Here is a 23,282-nt window from a genome sequence, read left to right as displayed (position 1 = left end):
ATCTTGTAACTGAATTTGAAAAAAATTTTACACGTTTAATTGTTCTAAATTGTTATGTATTGGATACAATACAATCTAATACATCTAATCTAATATATATAAACAAAAAAATATCTATAAAAAGTTTTTTAAAAGAATAATTTGTTTTTTAATTATATCTATATATATTTTTATTACTTAAATATCCATACCAATGGGTATAAAACACATATATAAAAATAACCACCTAAATTGTGAAAAGCATTGACTTAATGATTTTTAATTATAACCCAACGATTGTAAAATTAATGCACCTATATAATTTGACTGTTAACCCTTTACCGCTGTTTATGCAAAGTTATTGCTTATTCGCCCCATTCATAAAATAAGCTTTAAAATAAATGGCGTCAAAAGGGTACCGAGAGGTTTGTTAAACAGGTGTATTCTCAGTATCGCAAAATCTTGTTTAATTGAATGATAATAGCCGCAAGTCACTACTGTATTTATGTAAATTTCAATCTAGTTATTAAACAATCCTCCGACGATTAGGTACAACTGTAGTTAGCTTTATTCACATCATAGTTTCACCTATGATGTAAGTAAGATATTCTACCGCAAAACAGCAGTACTTGTTATTGTTGTGTTTCGGTTTGAAGGGTGAATGAGCCAGTGTAATTACAGGCACAAGGGACATAAAATCTTAGTTCCCAAGGTTGGTGGCGCATTGGCTATATAAGCGATGGTTGACATTTCTTACAATGCCAATGTCTAAGGGCGTTTGGTGACCACTTACCATCAGGTGGCCCATATGCTCGTCCGCCTTCCTATTCTATAAAAAAAGTAGTTGATAATAATATTAATATGAAATTATTAAAATTGTAAGAAAAAAAGAGCTGTTTATTGATTGCACAAATATATAATTTGTTTAATTTTATGAAAATCGATTGACGAAATGAAATACATGTAGAAATCACCAAAATGCTTTGCGATCGAACTTTGATCACATGATCAAAAATGGGGAAGAAAGGCTATAGAAATGAAATAAATAGTCATCAAATGGTAGATTCTAAAATTTGTTTAGTAAAAGTTTTTAAATAATAATTTCAGTTTTTTTGAAATACAAGTCAAATACAAAGTACTCTTATTTTGATAAAAAATTTAAAGAGGAACTTTAGGATTTTAACGAAACGTGCGTGAAACGACCGAAGCCAAATTTGCATTAAATCCATTTATAGCGATTATAGATTCGGAATAGTTCGATGCACACATATTCCGTTGCCAGTATCACAACGCACAATACATGTCGATTCGGATTACGCTATCGTCCCGCGTCGTACGTAAGTGGCTACGTAGCCTCAAATAGGCACTTACCGACACCGCAATGAGATGCCTCACAGCTTCCTTAGCACGATCGTGCTCACAGATTGTACTATCGCCGTCGATATGACGCGCTTTTACGCCATAATTGAATTATTACTCACTCTCGGTGAAGGTGATCGCGACAATATTTATGACAGCGTAAAATTTTGATGATGCCGATCTTTGAAAATCACTTAAGGAAAACTTGTAAGACGAGTAACAACAAGGAATAAATTTATGGTTCATTGACACCTATTATGATATGTCAAAGCTACATTTGTCGTATCCTATAACAATGAACTCTCTGCTCATTTTACAATAGTAATTTGCACTCCATCCTTCTTATAAACGAGTACAAACTTACGCAGCACACGTTCGTCCGTATCAATAGTATAACAAATAGGCAGATATTTCGTCAGAAATAACCCGAATCAAGTTTCAGGCTTTTGTGTATGGCAGGTGAAAAAGTGAGAGGCTTGATTTATTCGTATACTGGCGCCGCCTATCGTCGGATGATTGAACGGAGAACGTGTTTATACATCGAACAAACCGTGAAATATGACAACTGAAATACGCTCCCCAGTTTCTTTATTTTTAATAGTTGCCGTCGCTACAGGCGGCGATCTTATAAGATGCGGGACCCGCCTTGACTTGCGTTTTAATATTAGAAATATCGAGTCAGTACGAATACAAAAATTTGATTTATGTCAGTATTGCTCGTTGTATTGTTTTCTACGTTTTCTGCTAGGTTATTCTGTTTCTGCCAAACGCCTTTCTTGCTTTATGCGCGTATACTGTCGTAGAATTTCACATAATATTTATATCAACAATTTGAATTCCATCTATATTATTAAATACGTTGTGGGCCTTCGGTTTTAGTAAAATATTTTATAAAATACAAAACAATTTCAATTTAGATAAAAAAAATCTTTTCAATATTTATGCATAGTATCCACACACACAAATTACTTAAACTAACAGAGTCATTTGATATACACATGCGTCTCCCATTCACTTATAAACTAGCTACATATGTTAATAGAGCATAAATAATTTGTCCGAATCCAAACTCAAACAAAGAAAAGGAAAATGTACCGTAACGAAGTTAAACGTCATAAATTATATGAACCATCAACCCAATAAACTCCAATCCGAATCTCGCGAACTTGGCCTACGACATTCACGCGTGTGCAAGTAATAGGTACTTGCTATAATATGTGTGGCTGGGTGTCGACAGTCGATATTGACTTTGATAAACGATCTCGTCAGTGTCGCCCTACAAGAAGCTACGTCACTTACTTTGGTGCATTGCGGTTATATCTTACCAACCCTACCCTTGTTTACACTATCCGCGTAGTTTTTATGACTACTAACGCGATATTACGTCTTACAAGAGCACTTATAGTGTTCTTTATTTGTTTGATACAGTTTATTGCACATAAGTGGAGTATTGTTCACTAAGTTTCCATTCGAGGACATATATGATATCTTCGAATTTTTCTCTTCGCTGTCTTGAGAAATGTAAGAACTTTTCTTTGTTCATTTGTCCTCCGCAAATCCTGTGTCCTTCCATTACTCATAATAATGTCGTTCTCCGCCTCTTAGTTTCAGTATGAGGAAATATTCTATAAGACTATCTAAATCCAATCATTACAAATGGAAGAAGAGCACTAATCTTATTTTGTGAAATAAAAATTTATCGAACAATGGCATGTTTCAAAAACTACGAAAACATAAATTTGCGTGTTGTGTTTAATCCAAGCTATCTCGATATTATATCAGCTATTTATTCTAAATATACCTTCGAGTCCTATAATCCTAATATAATCGCTTTAAACATGAGATCTATCGCATTGAGAAGGCCTTTGTTCTGCAATGATAACGGTGATGTTCGACAGATGCTTTCCGGCTATTGCTGATAGCATTTGCATAATACCGAAACCATTTCGATACACCTCATCATCAGCAGCATGATCTCGTTACGGCATTGAATATCATCAATAATAATATTATTGGCTAAGTATGTAATATCTATCAACGGATTAAAATAATCTAGTGTAAATAACAATTAATAATGTTACATCTAAACGCGCCATAAAGAGTTAAAAAGATATATATATATATATATATATATATATATGGATATGGATGGTGCTTGAAAGGCTAAATAATAACTTACAAAAAAAACAGCTTTATATGATATATATATATATATATATATATATATATATATATATATATATATATATATATATATATATTATATATACATATATTATTATTATATATATATTATTATTATATATATATATATATTATTATATATATATATATATATATATATATTATATATATACATATATTATTATATATATATATATATATCATATAAAGCTGTTTTTTTTGTAAGTTATTATTTAGCCTTTCAAGCACCATCCATAATATTTTTACACTGATAAAATGTAACCAGGGGTTGTTTTTTATTCCATATATTTTATTATTATATTTATTATCATTATTATTTGGTTAACAAGTTTCGTTTATATTCCCTTGCGTATAATAATAAATAAGTATATATAGTAAGTATATGTAATAAGAATTTGAAACAAGTAATTCACTTTTGATAAATAGGTCGACACAATCATACATATAAAGTAAATTGTCACATTTGACATAATAGACGCAAAAATCACTTTGCTGTACAAAAACATGAAAGGAGTGTACTCGATACGAAAACCAATGCATATTGATTATTCCATAACGAAAATGCGTCGCATGCGATTGTATTCTTTCGCGTCCGTACGTTCTTAACACGTTTTAATTCAACCCACTTCCAATGATCCTCACAGTACTTGTATTGCCGTAAAGTAATTTCATTGTAAAAAAGAAATACCTTTATACTCGCACTTTTTTCAGCTCACTACTCTAAAGACTGGCTGGATGTAAGCGTATTTTTATATTTTTTAATATTATAGAACAAATAAAAAGTAATTTCCAGCCAAATCAGTTTGGAGGCATTTTTGCGTATGTAGTAGTACACTGTCAGTAGGAAAATAAATAAATAAATACTTTTTAAATAGTACTAATTAGTTACTAATTAATTATATTAAGCGCAATTTTAAATCATGAATTTCTTTACCTCTCCACATTTCGTAGTCCCTCATTCTCAGTTTCATATGATTAAATCGTTCATTGTATTGATGAAATTCGTTCTGATATTATTGTACCTAAGGCCTAGTCTTTCTCTATCGTTATGGAATTAAATTTTTCCTCAGCTAATGTCATTATAGACATTTCACATATTTTTTGTGACATTTTTTGCAACATAAGTTTTCACTTGATACTATACCCCCATATATTTTCTTGATAACTAATTAGTAAAAAAATAATACTAAGCAAAATTAACTTATTCTAACGCAGTGTAGTATATAGGATTTTCTTCTGGTTTTATTCAGCCATTATGTGTGCTTAATACTTACACAGTGACTGAAACTGTCATGTAAATAGAAGATTCTAGACCATATTCCAAGATGCTGCTAAGCTGGCGCTTAAAATATACACAGTCGCAAATCCCAGAAAAAATGTTGAAAAGTGTGAGATAAATTCAGACAATATTGCATCCATGACCGTCGCGATCCACGTAACCGTGGACAATATTTTGACAGACCATCATATTATATCCGTCATATCAACTCAAAAAAATTGCGTTCATTATGGAGCGCCCGGCAGTTTTGATACATCAAAATTGATGGTTATTGAAAGAAATAATAATTAAAGAAAAACCAAGAAATAAATATAGAGCTAAATTAATTGAAATAATTTCTTTAATAAAATAAATATATTATTATTTTTAAACGACCGAGTTCACACCATTAGAGCGTCATGCTTTTTGCGGTAACGGCATACGAATCTGTCTTACACCTGAGGCGCGCTAATAAATGTTTCACGTCAATGAACTTTTTTTTTAATTTGATGTATATATTTATTTATGTTGGATATATTTGAGGTTATTCTCTTAACGGTATCGTAAAATTTCTTATATTTGTCCGAAAATACACATACCTTTCTGAACGAAGCAACGATGTAAAACGAAACGTACGCGATCGCAGTCATAGACGAAAGCTATGACTAAAGCTAAGCTAGCACTTTATAAACATTTATTACCATATTTACATTTCAGATTCTTATTCAATTTGAAAATACTTTTAAAAATTTATTTCGAACTGTAAGTTTGCAACGTAATCAGTAACTGGCATTCGAAGCGTTGAATTGAACTCTCACCGTTATTACTTAGAAATAATCATAAGTATTTGCATAATGTTGAAACGTCAGCGATATGGATCCTCGGGGCTCATTAACGTAATTGATCGGCTTTCCGCTAGACCAGAATCAATCGCACGTCCCACCATTGATTTGCATTAATTACCGCACCGAATGTCACATATCGACAATGTTCTCATAAAGCAAATGATTATTTTGATGGACTCGTTGTTTGATTATGAATGATCATTGTTTATGTATTATTAAATCTAAAAGCTTTTAGTCAAGCAAACTGTTAGTGAAAGCCAAATAACCCTCTCCATGGAAAAAGTTATATTAATAAATAGAATGTTGATATTTGATATTTTCGTTTGCGTCTGTGTGGCATTTATAACGAATAAAAATGTCAAGTCTTAGGCGATTTATTTTATATAACACTATATCTATAAATAAGGATTGAAAAAAATTGCTTTATCATAAAAATTGCATATCGATGTGGGCGGATAAAACCGCGGCACGCTAATTTCTACAGCTCTATTTTTCTATCAAAATCTCTGTTCGAATTGAATTGAAACAAAAATCGGTATCGAAGTGCTTGCCAACAAGATAATACGAATTCTATCTCATACGCCGCACAATATAAAACCCGCTAACGTAAATGTAGCTTCAAAAAGCGAAGACTAGCAATCTAGCGGCGAATAATTTTTCCGTGTGATTGCGATGCCATGTTTTGGCGCATCGTTCGACAAATAGCCCCCGTCGCAGTCCGCAGGGTGGTCTGCTGACGTTACAATTTTTGCCGCTCAACAAAGCACCGGTATCTAGAAAAAATGTCGAGATTGGCGAACAGGACTGCGGAACCTTGGGGTGTCGGCTGCCGATTCGCCGCGTTGCAACGTGCAGATTGTACTGTCTGTTTCGTTTGCCTCTTAGCATCTTATTTTCAACAGAAAAATTGTTTAGAGACCGAATTTTCGTTTGCAAATTGTTTCAAATAAAGGAAGACTATGTTTAAGTAAAGAATATAGGTGTTTACCTATATTCTAGCAAATTCTAGAAAATAGCACCTTAAATATTTCCTATACCAACCTAAACTAAGATTTTTGGTGCGATTGCATTAAAATATGTGATGTAATATTAAACCCAATGAAAGTCAATGTAAATAACAGGATTGTAGTTAGTACTTAAATAAGTCATTTTCATTCTTGGAAACGTTTCTTAACTTAATAAACGACAAGCGCAGGAAGCTTCTCCTGAAAGTTGAGAGCGTATGCTATCTCATGCAAATTACGCCAGATTTATCATAAGACGTCTCCGTAATTGCGACGTGAGGAGATATGGTGGGAAGTTAAAGCCACTCTGCAGAAAAAAGGCAATTAAAGGGATAAACTAGAGCAGGTCGGGCGTCACGGATACGATAACCCGAGAAAGCGAGACAGCTGTGTTGCGTGCTGCGTGTATGCTGCGTCGCCTTAAGACCCGCGCGACACGTAAAGGGCGTGGAGCAATATCATAGACTACAGACTAGAGACGGAGCAAGAACATCCGCTACCAACGCTATTGCACTTGAAGCTTACAAAGCTAAAAGCAATACAGTTATTTGATTTAAGTCGGGTGTGTACCACCGCCTTCCGCTAGATTGTGTTTGTACTCGTTTGGCAGATTTCGAACTCGTATATTTAGAAACAGTGCTAAATTCTTCGATATTTAAATTTATACATAAATGATACATTTTGTAAATTATGAAATTTACCGTAGTAAAATTAACATAATAAAGCACGAGAGCTTCGCAGTAAACCTATACTATAATATAATAAGTAATTAAATTGTATTTACACTAAAAAAATTTATTTATAACAAAATTACTATACAGTTTACATTACTTTTACCATTTCCTTTTTTAAAAATAATTTGTACGGATTTGTTGACGTGTCTATTTATATTGACTTTGTTTAAGTTATTGAGTTTGGCAAACAGAATAATTAACCAGCAAATTTCAGTTTTATTTTTGTAATGTTTTTATTTTTTTTATATTATTTACTTTAAATAAAACAGATGCACAGTGTATTTTTCAACAACTCATTAATATTGTTACGTTGTTCGTTCAGAACTTTGTGAAAATATGAACGCAATTTGTTGAAATACCAAAATATTCTTTTAAAGCGCTCTAACCTCCGCTCTTCTTTCAATTCAAAGCCCACTCAGAAAAGTCGGAACATTTTTATTGATTAAAATATAATTTTATGATATGAAACATATCATAAAACTAAAACTTTCTTAAAACTGTTAAGAATATTAAATTAAATCCAGCACACAACGCCAGAACAACTTTATATACACAATCGGCCCCTTGCCAAATCTTAAAGTCTTTAACTAAATTGTGTTAAAGAAATGAAACAAAAACGCACGGACTTCCCGCCTTGCATTTTTATGAATTTATAAAGCAAACAATTTTTTATTAAGATATTTTCCTTAATATATATATTTAATTTACTAGATATTTAATAACCTCTAAATACAGTGTAATATTATACAATAATATTAAAAGAAAAAGCTAATTTATTAACTTTAAACCAAAAACAAATTTGATACACATACTCCTTTATATACGTTACATACAACCAAGATCCAAAGTTAAAAAACAACAATATAACAGATTAGATTATTTTGTTCATAGTAAAATAATTGTACGAAATTTAATATTATGCAATTTTATGTATAAATTTGCGTCAATAAGATAGTGTCGTGCGACTTCTGATGAACAACAAAACTTGTATGGCGACCGACCCATCATACGATGACACCCTATTAACCCACAGTCTAGTCGCTGACTTACTCGGCTAAGATGTTTTGACGGTTATTATAACACTTAAGTACATACACTACAAGTTATGAACAAAGATTTCTTTCAACTTATGCACATTGTGTTAAAGATGAAATGTTTCGCATTATTCTAAATAAGATATCAAAACAAAATTATCTATGAAGATGTTCAAGAATTTGAAATTTATTTTTGTATTTTTTTTAAAACCTTTCACAAGCTCTGAGATTAATTTAAACGTAAGAACCCAATTTCTTTTCGCGTTTTAACCACGTCACCGTTTGCCAATTTTAGCATTAATAAAATGACAAAACGTGACCCAGGCTGTAACATCATCCATCACGACTACGTCAAGTGTTTGTCCGAACGATTAAAAAAACTGTACTGAACTGATGTGGCCTCACGGATAGGGTATTTCGGGACCGGTAAATGTTCTAGGAGAGGGTGAGATTAAATATTAAATTCGTCCGGAATTTCGACCTGGATAAGCGTGGGTCCGCATCCTATACCCGCTTCAAACTCCTGCCCACATCCGGAATGTAAACAAATATATGTAATTTTTATTACAGCAATAATTACCCGCGCTTGATTGCGGACAGCCATGTTGGAATATTTTGTATATTTATACATTAAAATTGTTACTTTGTAAAATGTCACTGAATAAATTACAACGCCCTCCAAATTTTGTACAAACGAATTTCGCATACAATGTTTCATTAAAAAAATAAAAGCAAAATAATACATAAAGTTACAATTAAAAATAATGTAATTAATATATAGATGACAATGATGATATGAAAATCACGTGAAGCTTATTAGTTTATATGGTATTAAATGGAATCAACGGAAAATAGAGAGATAGCTTTACTAAAATCCAAAATAAATACTTTGACGTAGGGTTATTCAAAACCAACACAAATAACACAAACAATATACGACAAAGTTACTTGAAGGCACGTCGTGTGCGAAAGCGATAACGCTCTAATGATTGATATACTCATACATCTCTGTTCAAACTAATGACAGGGTGAGGGTGTTGACTTTCAAGTTATTAATTAATATTGCTATTATTTTAGCAAATTATACATTCCTTGTCATATGTGGCTGAGCGGACATGATGAGACGGTGTCAATGTTCGTGATTGCGAATACTTTCAAAGGGAATGAAATAAAATAACACACGGTATATTATCCGCATTCAAAAGATGTCGTGAAATAGAAATACAATAACATACATAATTAAAGCTTAATGAATGTCAAATGATAGTTTGAAAATTAAATAGCAACATGATAAAAAGTTGTGGTCAGTAAACATGATTTAGGTCAGGTAGGGCGTTAGAATTGCTGATATTTGGTATCTTTAACTTCGAAACATTGTTACTTAAAGCAAAAATGTTCAAATATTGTTATTATAAATACATATAATAATGTTTAACTCTGACTTCAAAAGTAGCTACTCAGATATTTTAAATATTATAGTATTTAAGTTTTTTTTTCACTTCGATTCCACCCTACCGGGTAATCTATTCTTATTCCTTATTTTGAAGTCGGCTAAAATAAGCATGGAGGTTTCAACAGAATATCTTCACTATATAATAGATAGGTCGCGATTTGTTTTGGAAATTTTCGTCCAAAATATAATAATTAACGAAGCATTTGCAATTTAAGTATTTGATAGAACTTCATACAATAGAAAATTCATTTGTCATCTAAATATCGTTAATGTCAAATTATATTATACAAACAATTATATTATATTCGTATATTACTCGTTTGCAAAGAAATCTGTATAAACTACACATTTAGCTATTGATTAGATATACAAATAACTAGAGACTAAGTTATATGTGCCGTCTGACAGTACATATGTATATACGTCATACGGGTACATAATCACAATTGTCACAATTACATAGTAACTTGGTGTGCTTATAGCCGTATCTTCATTATTGTTAGATTTACAGAACATAAATTAAAAAAAAAATACCATAAGTACATGCCAAGCTATTTTGAATCTAAATATTTGTAAAGCAGAGGCTTCAAGTGAAAAAAATATACATAAAGAAATATCATATTGATTTATAAAACCTTTTTAACCTATTCATTGGCGTATAGAAAAGGATTTTCTCTCTCAATTTTTCGTATAAAATATTTGATGGAACCTGTACCTGCGCCATACATCTTACAAACTTTTTAGTAAATTATAAACAAAATAATTTTGTTAAATTACAAAGGTCTGGTCTGTGACTAATATCAATCAATTTATTTTCCTATAAAAATAAAATATATAATATATATATATTATGAAATATAATATTAATAAATTTAATTTACTTCTCAGATAATGAAAATCAATAGGAAACTACCAATAAAAGAAGGTTTAAACTATGTAACGGAGCGGAAATACTTGATCTGACTGTCAATGCATAGCGAGTGTACGCCAGGGAATAATATCTGTGTAGCTCCGCGATTGCATTCTGTTTTAATTTCTTTTGAACTAGAGAACTATGGAATATCGAATTAGAACAACAGTAATAAAAGTTAATAACTAAATTTCAAATACAGAATACTAGTAGGACTTTATGTAAACTTTAGTAGGCACCGCTTGTTTGTTCTAATAACAAACGTCAATACTATGTACAAGTCAAAGTAACAAACGACATAATATCTTAATTCTCATAACTGTCGGTGCATTGCTGATATAAGAAATAGTTTCTCATACTTCAGAATGTTTTATTCACTGTCTATGGGCAGTGCATACTAATTTATATTTTCTTACCAACTGCGGGCAATTCCAGGGGTTAGTGCAAGTTAAAACATAATAAACTATGTATTGAAATTACAATAATTCACGCAAAATAGACTTCAGAGAAGCAAACAACAAGACAAATTCCTAACATCTAATGTTGATGTGTTTTATATAAGATAAAATTATTAACATGTGAAGGTTATTTTGGATAAAAGATTGCCCTCAGATTATTAAAATAATTTGAGGTGTACAAAACCTTACACGACGTCGAAATTATTAAAGTAATTGTTGACAAGAAGTATGTAGGAATTCATAAAATATACGAGAGAAAGCACAAGTTATGAGGAGGTCCCAACATGATTAAATGCAATTTCTTTACAAAGTATGCTCCCCGTTGTACTCGTATGTGGAACTTTTCCTTTCAAGACCGTTTTCTAAAACTCAGTCGATGTTCGAGCGCTTGTGGAAGTAATATAAAGTAAGCATATATTTTGTTAATCCTTATCCTCGAACAATTTGAACATGAGCAGAAACAATTTGAGGATCGTTGATTAATGTTATCAAATTGTAACGTCTTATCTTTGAATATAAAAGAATTTTTAATAAGGTGAATCGCGAAAATTAATCACCTTTCGCCCTTGTCCTATTTATTTAGGTCAGCACAGTCTTTTTATCTTTCTTATTTATCCGTATATTTTTCTGTCTCATCGTATCCTCGGTTACTTCCTTATTGTACTCGTCATCCTTCACATCTCCAGTCCGTCTTTTCTCTTCTCCACTTATTGCCAGCAATATCCAGACGTAAAACTGTTCTTTTGATACGGTATTCTTCACTCCCTGTTCTATATATATGATGATGATAGTTACCATTATGATCGGGTTTTTGTATTTCTAATACAGAAGTTAATTTTGAATATCCCACTACATATTCTAAGTATTATATCCATTTTCGTCACCACATAAAAAACCTCAACAATATTATCACAGCTAAATACATTCGCCTTATTTCTGTCAATTTAGTAACCCAATATATGTATCTGACTGCCTCGTTGGTCTAGTGGATATAAGGCCGCTGACCTCGAGGTCCTAGGCTTAAATCCCGGACCAATAAAATGTTATTGGGTTTTTCTGTCGAAAATTTTTAGTAACAGCTGCTTACACATTTAATTAATGATGAACATATTTGTACAAAAAATTATCCAATTGATACCCACTGAACTATACGGCTTAATCGTGATTAATGTTCCAAAAGTTTGAAAAATATATTTTTTAAATTACATGTTATGTTATTTGTTTCAAGCGACTTAATAGATTTTGAAGTTGGCATAGTACCCAATACTTTTTATAACTTTAGTTATTAACGAGGAATATTTAATATATATTATTAAATTTTGAATAAAATAAAGTCACTGCTACTAATACATATTATTACTGATGACTAATACAGTTTTGCGTCGATAAAAATAAATATGATAATTAAAGACTTACGTAACTACTAGCTAATGTTAAAAGTTTTCAATAATTCATACTTTCTACGTCCAATAAAAGTGAATTACAAAGTAAGCGTTTTGTTATTTTCCGCAATATTCGATATAAAATCAAAGTTTTGCATGTATTGGACACAGCTGCGAGCGTCGGCTACATTTTTCTCGACCTGACTAATCAACTAGTGCGCTATCGGAGTGGGAAATCATCTAAAATGCTGCTTTATAATCAAGGTAACTTCGGAGAATGATGAAACAGATGTAGCGAGTGACTTATGGGCGGGACGAAGCTCATAACTAGCGTCCAGCGGCGCATAAGTCCCGCGACCGCAGAGTGAAGCTGCAGCCGCCGCTCACATTATTCACGGCTATGTTATATGTCGTATTTTAACTTTAATTAACGACGTTCCATCGGACTTAGATGAAGCGCCATTTTAGAGCTCTATGAGTTTTAGTACATTTTTGTTGGACAGCTTACTTCAGTCGCACCTGTTTCCAGCGTGTTTTTGTTAATGCAATAATTTAACTTGCGCCATGTGTGGTATAATTATAAAATCGTATTGTGTTGTGACCTTTAATAATATTTGCTAAAGTTATCAAATAATATTTTATTTTTGTAACAGATGAAATAATAACAACAGGCGTGCTGAAAGTTATAAAAACTACAATAAAAACGCTACGAGTGCGATTTCGTGTAACCAGACATCCAAATCACCTATTCCGCGAGGCGCTACCCTATAAAAAGCCTACAATTTCATTAAATCCACCCTAAATAGTTACAAAGAACTTTGTTATTTGGCTGTCAGTCAGCCTTTAAAGCCCGACAACAAAGTTAAAACGAAGTAATTAAAAAAGAAAACACAAAATACTTACAAAGTCGGAAGCCGGGCTCTCTTCACTTAAATTACTTGCGATTACACCGACAAAACGTTTAATGAAACACGTTAAATCGCGCCAAGTGGGCCCGCCGCGGCCCGCCACGCCACACTACCCGCTCGGCGCCTTACTTCGCAATCTACGATTTCTGCGGTAGTTGCTAGTTTTTACTCAAATATCTTACCCGTAAGGAGAGTTGGAACTACTTCAGCAAAGTCCATTAAGGAATATAAACTCACGCTATGGTGATTACAAATGCTACCAATTTTCGGAGACCGTTTCGAGGTCGATTAGAGCTTTTTAATTGAAACCTCCTCAGATAAACTTTGAACGGACATCATTTTTAAATTAAGCGACCCTTCGACTACTTCACGCCTCTATTCATTTATATGGAAATTTTCAATTATTCGTGCTATATATTCTAACAAAATATACTTACTTTGATTTATTAAATACCTTTCAACCTCAAATAAGTATAAAAACTTACGTGAAAGACAGTAAACTGTCAATAATGCAATCTGTTTCATCGTGTTTAAGTAGAGGTTGAATTATAAAGTGACTTAGATTTATTTTATTTATAGTACGACCGCTAGGTTTTCTATGGGCAGATCGATCAAGAAGGCCAGGCAATAACAAACTATAATATTACCAGTTCGAGACTGCAAAGGGTATAAGTTGGACACGCGATAACAAATAAGTGTAACGAAATGAGTTATAATTAAGTGTTCATAATATATTTATTATTTTATTACTGTTTCGATTTTTCTTTCGTTATTTATCGAGGCTTGTTCCAAATGTTTCATGAGACCTATCAACAATCAATTTGTATAATTTCAATCGATTAATTATTATTAGTATACATTTTCATTTAAATATTTTAAATATTTATAGACTTATCAAAGAATATTTTATTCTACTTAAAGACTATAGGTAGGTGGATGTACATATGAGCCACCTAATGTTCAACGGTCACCACCCCAATAGATGTTGGCAATGACAGAAATATTAACCATTCCTTATATCGCCAGTACGCCACAAACCTTAGTAACTAAGATGTTATGTCTCTTCTGCCTGTAGTTACCCTGGCTCACTCGAATTTCAAACCTAAGTATTGCTATTTAGCGGTAAAATTTCAGATGACTGTGTGGTAACTACCCAGCTAGCAAAAAGCCGCTACCATGTAAAAATGATTCATATGTGAAGAGAATCCAAATTGTTTTATTCAATTTAACGATGTAAAAATTATTATAATAGGAACGATGATAATTAATTTTAATTATAATATGAAATTGAAAATGAAAACGTCGGGTGTACGAGTCAGCAATTGTTTCAAATAAATATGTAAGCGAAGGAAACGCTGACGTCTGTGTTCCGCCGCGTCGGTGCGGAAACCGCGTCAATTAACTTGGCCGAGATGACATATTAGTCTTTGTTCCCCGTTCGCTCCACCCTCTATCTACAACTACTAAATTTACAAGGTACTGTATTTATAAGAATAAATCCTTATAAAACAAAAACGACATTTCAAGCGAATCAAAGCGAACGCAACGCCAAAACTATTCGAAATTTATGTTGCGTAACAGCACAAAGTAATTGATACGAATATATTTCCTCACAATGAAGCGGAATTTTCTATTAAAAAATTTCAATATCACGTAGCGTTTTCTGCCAGATGTCGAACAATTAAATTCCCTGAATCGATCTCAAATTAAATAGATCCACTACGAAAATAAAAAGTTTAGTGACTGTCAATGTCAAACAAAGAAGATGAAAAAAGTTTTTTCTCTCAATTCCATTTTCTTTCACGATTCCTCTTTCACAGTCTCTAAAAGTTTTCAAAATAAGAGGTTTTCGCGAGGAGTCTCAATTATCGATAAAGACGATATTAAAAATTCGTTTGTTTTGTTCTTAGCTTGCGCCTGGAGAGCGGTGTCCCCTTTTTTCTATTGTTTGCGTTAGAAGGGAACCAGAAGCGGCAGCAAACGATAATCAGAAATTTGAATTTCGGCCCACAAGTACTGACTGAATCATCCGATTTTGCGCATCGTTTATCATAGCGTATAATTAGGGAAAGAAAAAGTTATCTTTTCCATCCTTCAGAATACTGTTTACTTCATTCAACTGTCCGTGCAACTTTGAACAAACTTTGCATTTATTTCTCGATCGTAATTTAACTTCTGTAAAAGGTGTCTTGTCCGAGTGTCTTCAGACAGCAGACGGAGTCTGTATCACATTTTACAATCGATAGCCACTTCGTTATCTTCAGATAATCTATAGAACATCTGAATTTACATATATAGTTGCCGTTTGGTAATACTATGATAAAGGAACTTGCTCTAAATTTATTCGTGAGCATTATAGTGTACCTAACATGTATGAGGCAGTGCTCCCTTAATGTATTCATGTAATTCGCATAGCCGGCATCCCCTTTGACCGGCCACGCAACACCGCATGGCTTGCTCGGATAGAGTAATATAACGTCATGTTTTAAAACCATCCATCACGTTTAATGTCCATATAAAAGAAGTTACTGGCGTGCCGTCTCTTTCCACCGTTTTATAGATTTATTACATTTCGGTAAAAGTAATTAAGCAATTTAATTTACATTACCTCTTTTACTTTAATATAATTGCCTCAATAATATATGCTTGTGAATAAACTGTATGCAAGATTATATGTACATTGTTGTTTCTCTTCCTTTAAGCAACATTTGCATTGCAAACATTTCCCGTAATATACTCGAATTTGTTATCAATTGGCTGCACTCAATGCCAAAAATACAAAAGAGGAATATTCTAACCATACCAGTTCGAATAAAAGCCCAAGTGCCGCTACTTGAATGTAAAAAACTAGCCGTGCTAGCGAGGCGCGTCTGAAACCGATTTACATTAAATGCGGTTGGCTCTTCTAGTGATACCTCACATTTACTTAAATCTACAAAGCCAGATTATACTTTCTTAAAACTAGCCGAGTTTTCATATAGCATACTAAAATTGAAATTATAATATTTATTATTTCACAAAAGCAATCGTATTCTATAACGTAATTCATATTTAATATGAGCGTGATAAGGCTGTTTTAGTTTTTTAGTATATTTAACATCAGCTTTGAAGTTCTTTATATTTATTTTCAATTTTATTTGAATATTGCATTCGTATAACAATTCAATATACAAATCTTCCCTCAGCGCAAAACCTAATATTGATTATTATGACGTAGGAAATTCGTCAAAACTTGATTGTCTGCAGCGGAAATTGTGCACTCCGTCGAGGAAACGCACGAATTTCGCTTTTAATATGTTTGCAGTGTGCAAGAATAAAATGTCTAGTTTATAATCAATAAGGGAAAGTAACATATATTGTATACTTACGAAGGCTTTGAATAATTTTATAAAATAATTCGAGATACATTAAATAACAGATTGATAAATCAAATAGTAAATCACCAGGCTATATTGAATACGTAGGTCTTAATGACACGCAAAATTACACGCAAAAAATAAAGTTCTACCTGCAAAAAAACCTACTTTTCGACTACACATTAGACGCTTGTGTTGTTGAGAAACCGAAGGATCCTTTAGAAATTGTAGTTTCTGTGATGGACTATCCACGAAAGATGGATGACTTTGCTATTGTCCTTTGTGTCATGCTTTCCTTTTATTTTTACCAAGCAGTTTTAATCCTTGCACGTCACGATTTTTTCTTTTTCGAAACTTCGATTTATATATGTAGTAGTATGACAATTGTAGCGTTTTTTGACTTTTTAATGACTTCTTAATTTTAGACAAAGTAGAACGTTCATCAGTTTTTTTTTCTGCTTGTTTCATTCATTTTTCTGATATTACGCTTAAGATTATTTTATAGTTAATTTGTCTCACTGGTAACGAGGTTTATTAACTTTTAACTATTACTTATAAAGTACTCAGTGCAGTCCATTTATATCCACAGTGGCATTATACAAGTTTAAAATATAAGATTTGAATTTTATTAAATAAATAGAAAATTTGAAGCTTTAATCCCATAGTCGAGAAGCCGTGCGTTTATATCAAACTTTGTCTCCATTTCTACTTTCATACATTTATTTTATTCGTTCAAGAACTGTCCGGCTTTCTATAAACTTTAAAATACTACTTCCTTGGAAAAAGACTCTTGGAATCCGTTTCTAAACTTGTTATACTTTTATTTTATTTTTTTCTAATTACGATTGAAAGTTCATTTTATAGAAATTTAAATTTAAATACGAGTTTAAAATTTATGTATATTACAGATATAATGCCTGGATTAAAAACATTTATATAGTGTGTGACTTATAAATGAGTCTACGATACGAGGTGTTTGTATATACAAGTATCTTATATTTAATATTGGAATGAAATAAGCCAACATTACTATTTGAGATTTAATATAAAGAGATGGAAACGCAAATGGACTGAATATGTAGTAACGCGATTCAATCAGAGCGCTATAGAGTACGGACGGTCTCAAGATCACAGCCTGCATACTAAATTATTAGTCCTTAGTTATTTATGCATCATGAGCCAACATCTTAATAGCGAGCGAGAGTTATGTCCAGCCTAAAATAATATTTTGTGTAAACGTTTGAAAATAAACAACCGGGGTCCGACCACCATGTTTTACAATCACAGTATGTAGTAAGTTCAACGAGTAGGTTGCCCTTGCGGCGATTTAATGTTTGAATGGACTCAATAAAGCAAGGTTTAATTTTCAATTTATGTTTGGCCGCAATCTGACGGATTGTTATCAAAGGCTTACCTTTGGATGTGCTCTTCTGGGAAAGGCCACTTTGGGGTCAATCTGGAAAACAAAACGTATAGTTAGAAAATGTTATATTGAGAACATATTTGGTAAAAATAAGGTATTATAGATTTTTGTATTAAGTTATATGTTTATTATTACATACAGTTATTTTTTTTTAATTGCTTTATGCGCTTAAAAATTTAAAGATCTAATCTGTTAAATTTAATGTAACGTCATTTTTTTTATTATTAAGTTATAGAGTAATGACAATTAAAATATAATAATCATTTCAAATTGTTTTAAAGCTATATTACAAATTACTTTAATATTCTTGCACTTTAGCTAACTATAGGAAGGTAGTCTAGATCGTTGATGCAGGTAGTTCTGGCGAACGCTGTCAAAATGATAACAGGTAATTATATCAAAACTTTGTAAAGGTTTTGAATTTGTTACATTTCTAAATATATATATATAAACTTAGTATTTAATTCGTCAATTTGATTCGTCATTTTAATCATTAAATATTTATCGTGTTATTACTGTCGCTAAGAAGGTTAAAATAAAAGGCATTTGGCGTGTAGTAAAATGTATTAGTAATGATAATATAGGCTAACTAAGAATTAGTGTAGAGGTCTTGTCATGATGCCTAAATAATTTTAATATGTGCTTATATTTCTTTATAATTTGTAGCTAATATTTTATACAAATATTTATTCGTGAACCAAAACAAACTTATGTAGAGTTATTATACACTGTACTTTGTTACATAACGCACAACATTTAATAATAATTATTAATTAATAAATCTTTAATCTTATATATACTATGTAGATAATAAAAAAATGCAGATATGATATCCGTTGTTTCTAATGTAGAATCATTAATAATGTAATTGTATTTAAGTAAGCTGAGATTCCCCAGTAGTAAGAACGTGGCAATCTTAACCGATTAACAACACATGGCAGATTTTCAATGAAATTAGATACATGCAGGTTTCCTCACGAATTAAAACACACATTAAGCACGAAAATTCAGCGGTGCTTGCCCGGATTTGAACCCACGATCATCGGTTAAGATTCACGCGTTCTAACCACTAGGCGATCTCGGCTTTTTTTTTTTGCTTGAATAATGAATATTTTGGTCCTCAAAATCATATATTTCTAATATAATTAAATAATTTTAATTTATCAAGTTGATAATTGTAATAATTAAGAATAATTCAAATATTTTATTAAGAGAAGATAAAAAATATTGCATGAATTTATATTATATTTTACATTTCGATCACCTTTGGGAACATATTTTGCACTGTGAAAATATAGTATTGATATATATTATATGGAAAATAAATTCAATAAGCATTTTTTGACGTGAAACGTTTTTATTTTATATAATTTTTATTCTATCTTTATAAAGTAACAACTTCATTATATTTCAAGGCCTTTCAAATAAGAAATAAGCAATGAAAATAAACCAACCACGTCAACAGCACTAAGAAGCCGGCTAGTTAATTTTAACTTAATGACTCGAGCACGAAAAAAATCACTCAGGCGTTTCCGCCCCCAACTAATCATGGCCGCACGTCCGGGCGGGAAGAGCGCGCGATAAATTCGCATCGCCTGTGCGGCTGCACTGTCCATTCCTAAAATCCCGCCAGCAAAAAAGCATCGGACTGAAAATCCTCCACCGTGGTCCTGTCACTCGATTTCTCCTCTCGTCTTTTTCATGTAACCGAGCGCCACTATTTCATACGTGGCACTGTTTAAGCCCTCAGATTTTCTCCGGCAACGAGCGGTCGCTTTGGTCTTTTTTCTCGTATCTCGACGCGCCGCTGACCGTTATAAACGCAAAATATAAACCCAAAGAAGCTACCTTTGACATTTTTAAAGGTAAAACGTTTCATTTCCACTCGTACTAGCCGTTTTGTCGACCGGTTTCTAAGCTTTGTTTTTTGGTATCCTTAATATGCGGTTTTAATGTATTGTTTTACATAGTAAGCAATTTTTTTACTTTTCTAACGATGGTATAAATTGATGGTATATTAATTATTATTTTCCTATTTTTTATAATTCTTTGTTATGTTTTATTTATGGTGCATATTTTCCTCTTAAAAAATGTCGCGTTTAAAAATTAACCGAACAGATGTGAATCGTATTTTAAGATAAATATTATCAAGTTGTAAAAAAAAAATTAAATTTGTAAATCGGAAAATTTAAAATACGAAAACTGTAAAAAGGGAAACATATTCTAGATAGAATGGAGATTCTGATAATACTGCTTCGAAATGAGTATAAGCCTTTGCCCAGCGCAGTAGAAAGACGTATGCTTAATGATCAGTTCGTTCAGATCCAACAAAGACCGTAGATAGAATAGTTGTACATGCTCCAAGGTTTTAAGCCCCATATATCTGTCATACGTAGTTTTGCTCTACGACAAACGAGTGATAACGAGATTGTTGTCTAACAAGTTTTCCAAAACATTAAATCGTATCCACAATAGATGCACGAGCCTTAGGCATCCACATCTGCGTAATTACGATCCAAGCGTGAGAGAATAATTTAAAAGATTTTGCCCAAGAGGATTGCATTATTACAATATCAGAGAAACGGCTTTACAGCGTCATTCATACATTCTTAATTATTTAATTATCTTTTGAGTGCGCTACGGAATAACGCAGCTGCAGAAAATCCGGTATAATTTGATTAAATTGGATTTTCACCCAGGAGAATATTCATTTTTATAACGATATTGTAATTAGGCATGAAGGAAGATAACGAACGTTTCTGTACTCGGGTCCGGCGAAATAATTCTTTTATGCTCCTTCACAGTGAAGTAAAACCGTTGGTAACCTTTTAAGCGTCTCACGCAAGCAATTTTGTTAACGTTATAAAATGACCACGAAAGTATACAGAGCAAGCAGAAAAATCATAAAACCCCAGATGGTGGCGCTAAAGCGATTAAGCGGGTCGATGATAAATTTTAACGAGTTATTTTAATGGAAGCGATCGCAGTCAGTGGCTAGCCGGCAGCCTGTGTCGATAGAAAAATAAAACGAACCACCAAAAGACTGCTTCGTTCGTGATTTCAAGCATTTTTATTTTAAGATACTTTGAGAAGTTGATGATAACGACTTTTATTAAACAGCTTAAAATGTTTGTTGAAAAAAAAGGCTTAATTTCTCTTCAAATAAAAATGTTTATTAAAAATTATGAAAACTAATTCAAATAAATCATCATCATAGCAATTTTATCAAAATAATTTTTTTTTAACAACTACAACTTGTAAAACTGTATGAAAGTATAAAGCGTACAGCTTCGAACAGTTCATTGACATTTAGTTTGTCGTAAAATATATCATATTTTCATTCAATGTAACATAAAAACCTGGTCAAAAACCACAGCCAGGCGAAATTGACAGCGAAACATCGATATCATACGAATGTGACATTTTGATATGGGACCATTTGCGTGATTACAATCGACGCAGTGGCGCACCCTCCTTAGTCGACCTCCCCTTCCTACAACTTCCCTTACGATAAAGATTGACATCGTCGCTTTTAAGTTTCAAATTATCCTAAGTCTAGTTTAGGACAGTAATGCAAAACGTACCTTAATCTCTACGCATTATAAACTAAATTCCCGAAAAAGCCCATAAATTTTAGCGTGTCATCGCAAGAAAAGATTGCTGGAGAAAGCACATTAGTGGAATATCACTGTTGGTTGAAAAAGAGCATGTTGGTTTATGTACTCGTGCGATGGCTCCGACGTAAAGTCGATTACGTTAACTTTATATTGAGTAAACAGTCTAATACCATGGCTTCTATAGTTTCATGCATCGTTCAAGGTATTGTTAGGATAATGATGTTTGTTGTGATGCATAAGATGCGAAGTATTTTTGGTAACTGATGTAATGTACTGATAGATATATATTTTGCATAAATATTATAAGGTCCTCCAGACCGATTTCGGTAATGTTGTTATTCATGGTGGCCAAAGTGGCCAATCTCAAGAGAGATTAGCCAACTGCGCAGAACATATTATAGTGCACAAGTGTGTGCGCAAACACAGGTGCACTCTCTATTCCCTAGCTCTCATAATCCGATAGGATAACAATCCGAAATGACCGGAAAGAGTTCAGGCGCCGGACCAACGGCTTTACGTGCTTTCCGAGGCAGCACAGGCAAGCACTCCAACTTCCAGACTCCGGGCCGTTACTAAAAATTTTCTGACAGAAAAATCCATTAACTTTCTATTGGCCTGACTTGGGAATTGAACCCAGGAACTCTGGTTCAGAGGCCTAATATCTAGCCAGTAGACCATCGAAGCAGTCAATATATGTATTATAATATGTACAAATGATAAATATAGCATCAAAAGTATAACGCTTTCACCCAGACAGCATAACACACATCCCAGGCCTTTCTTTCAGATCTATTTAAAATAATTTAGATACTGTAGGTCCAAACCTTAAAGAATATAATGAGCAAATTTATTTTAACTCTTACACAAATAAGTTTGGTTTGACTTAAAAGTTTTATAAATATATGTATATAAGTATAGGTTCTATTGACCAAGAATCTTTAGTATGCCAAAACTCACGTACAGTCGAATAAAGTGAGTATGTTTGCGTTGATACAAAGTTGATACAGTAATAAATTCTCGATGTGACAGAAGCAATCATTAAGATTGACATTAGACCTTAATTCATTCTTTATCTAATCACAGTTAACAATATATATTTAACAAATCTTAATGATATAACTTTACAATATATTTTATGGCATAGTACGAAAAAATGCTGAGCAAAAACACGTACAACCTGTGAGAATGATAAATTGGCGTGGAGCTAATCCTTTTTTCAGCCCTTTATGTCTGATTTCTTTACTAGCATCCATTAGTTCACCGGAGAGGTAGCAACGAAAGAAACTCATCGCATCAATATTGTTTTTTATAATAATTGTTGTTTACAATTAATGGAAATATATTTTGATTCATAACT

General features: G+C 32.4%; 1 protein-coding gene across 5 annotated transcripts in view; it reads right to left on the bottom strand.

The window, feature by feature from the left end:
* LOC126770030 (RNA-binding protein Musashi homolog Rbp6) overlaps positions 1-23,282 on the bottom strand; it is a 487,537-nt gene that overhangs the window by 206,197 nt on the left and 258,058 nt on the right. For all 5 annotated transcript variants that reach the window (XM_050489154.1, XM_050489157.1, XM_050489153.1 and 2 more), the window contains exon 5: positions 18,300-18,341. In XM_050489154.1, coding sequence (XP_050345111.1) covers positions 18,300-18,341 — 42 coding nt within the window. The remainder of the gene's footprint in view (positions 1-18,299; positions 18,342-23,282) is intronic.

The sequence above is a fragment of the Nymphalis io genome, chromosome 8 (genome assembly GCF_905147045.1).
Source record: "Nymphalis io chromosome 8, ilAglIoxx1.1, whole genome shotgun sequence".
Taxonomy (NCBI): Eukaryota; Metazoa; Arthropoda; class Insecta; order Lepidoptera; family Nymphalidae; genus Nymphalis; species Nymphalis io.
Note: the sequence above shows the minus strand (reverse complement) of the source record. Positions and strands in the feature narration are given on the sequence as shown.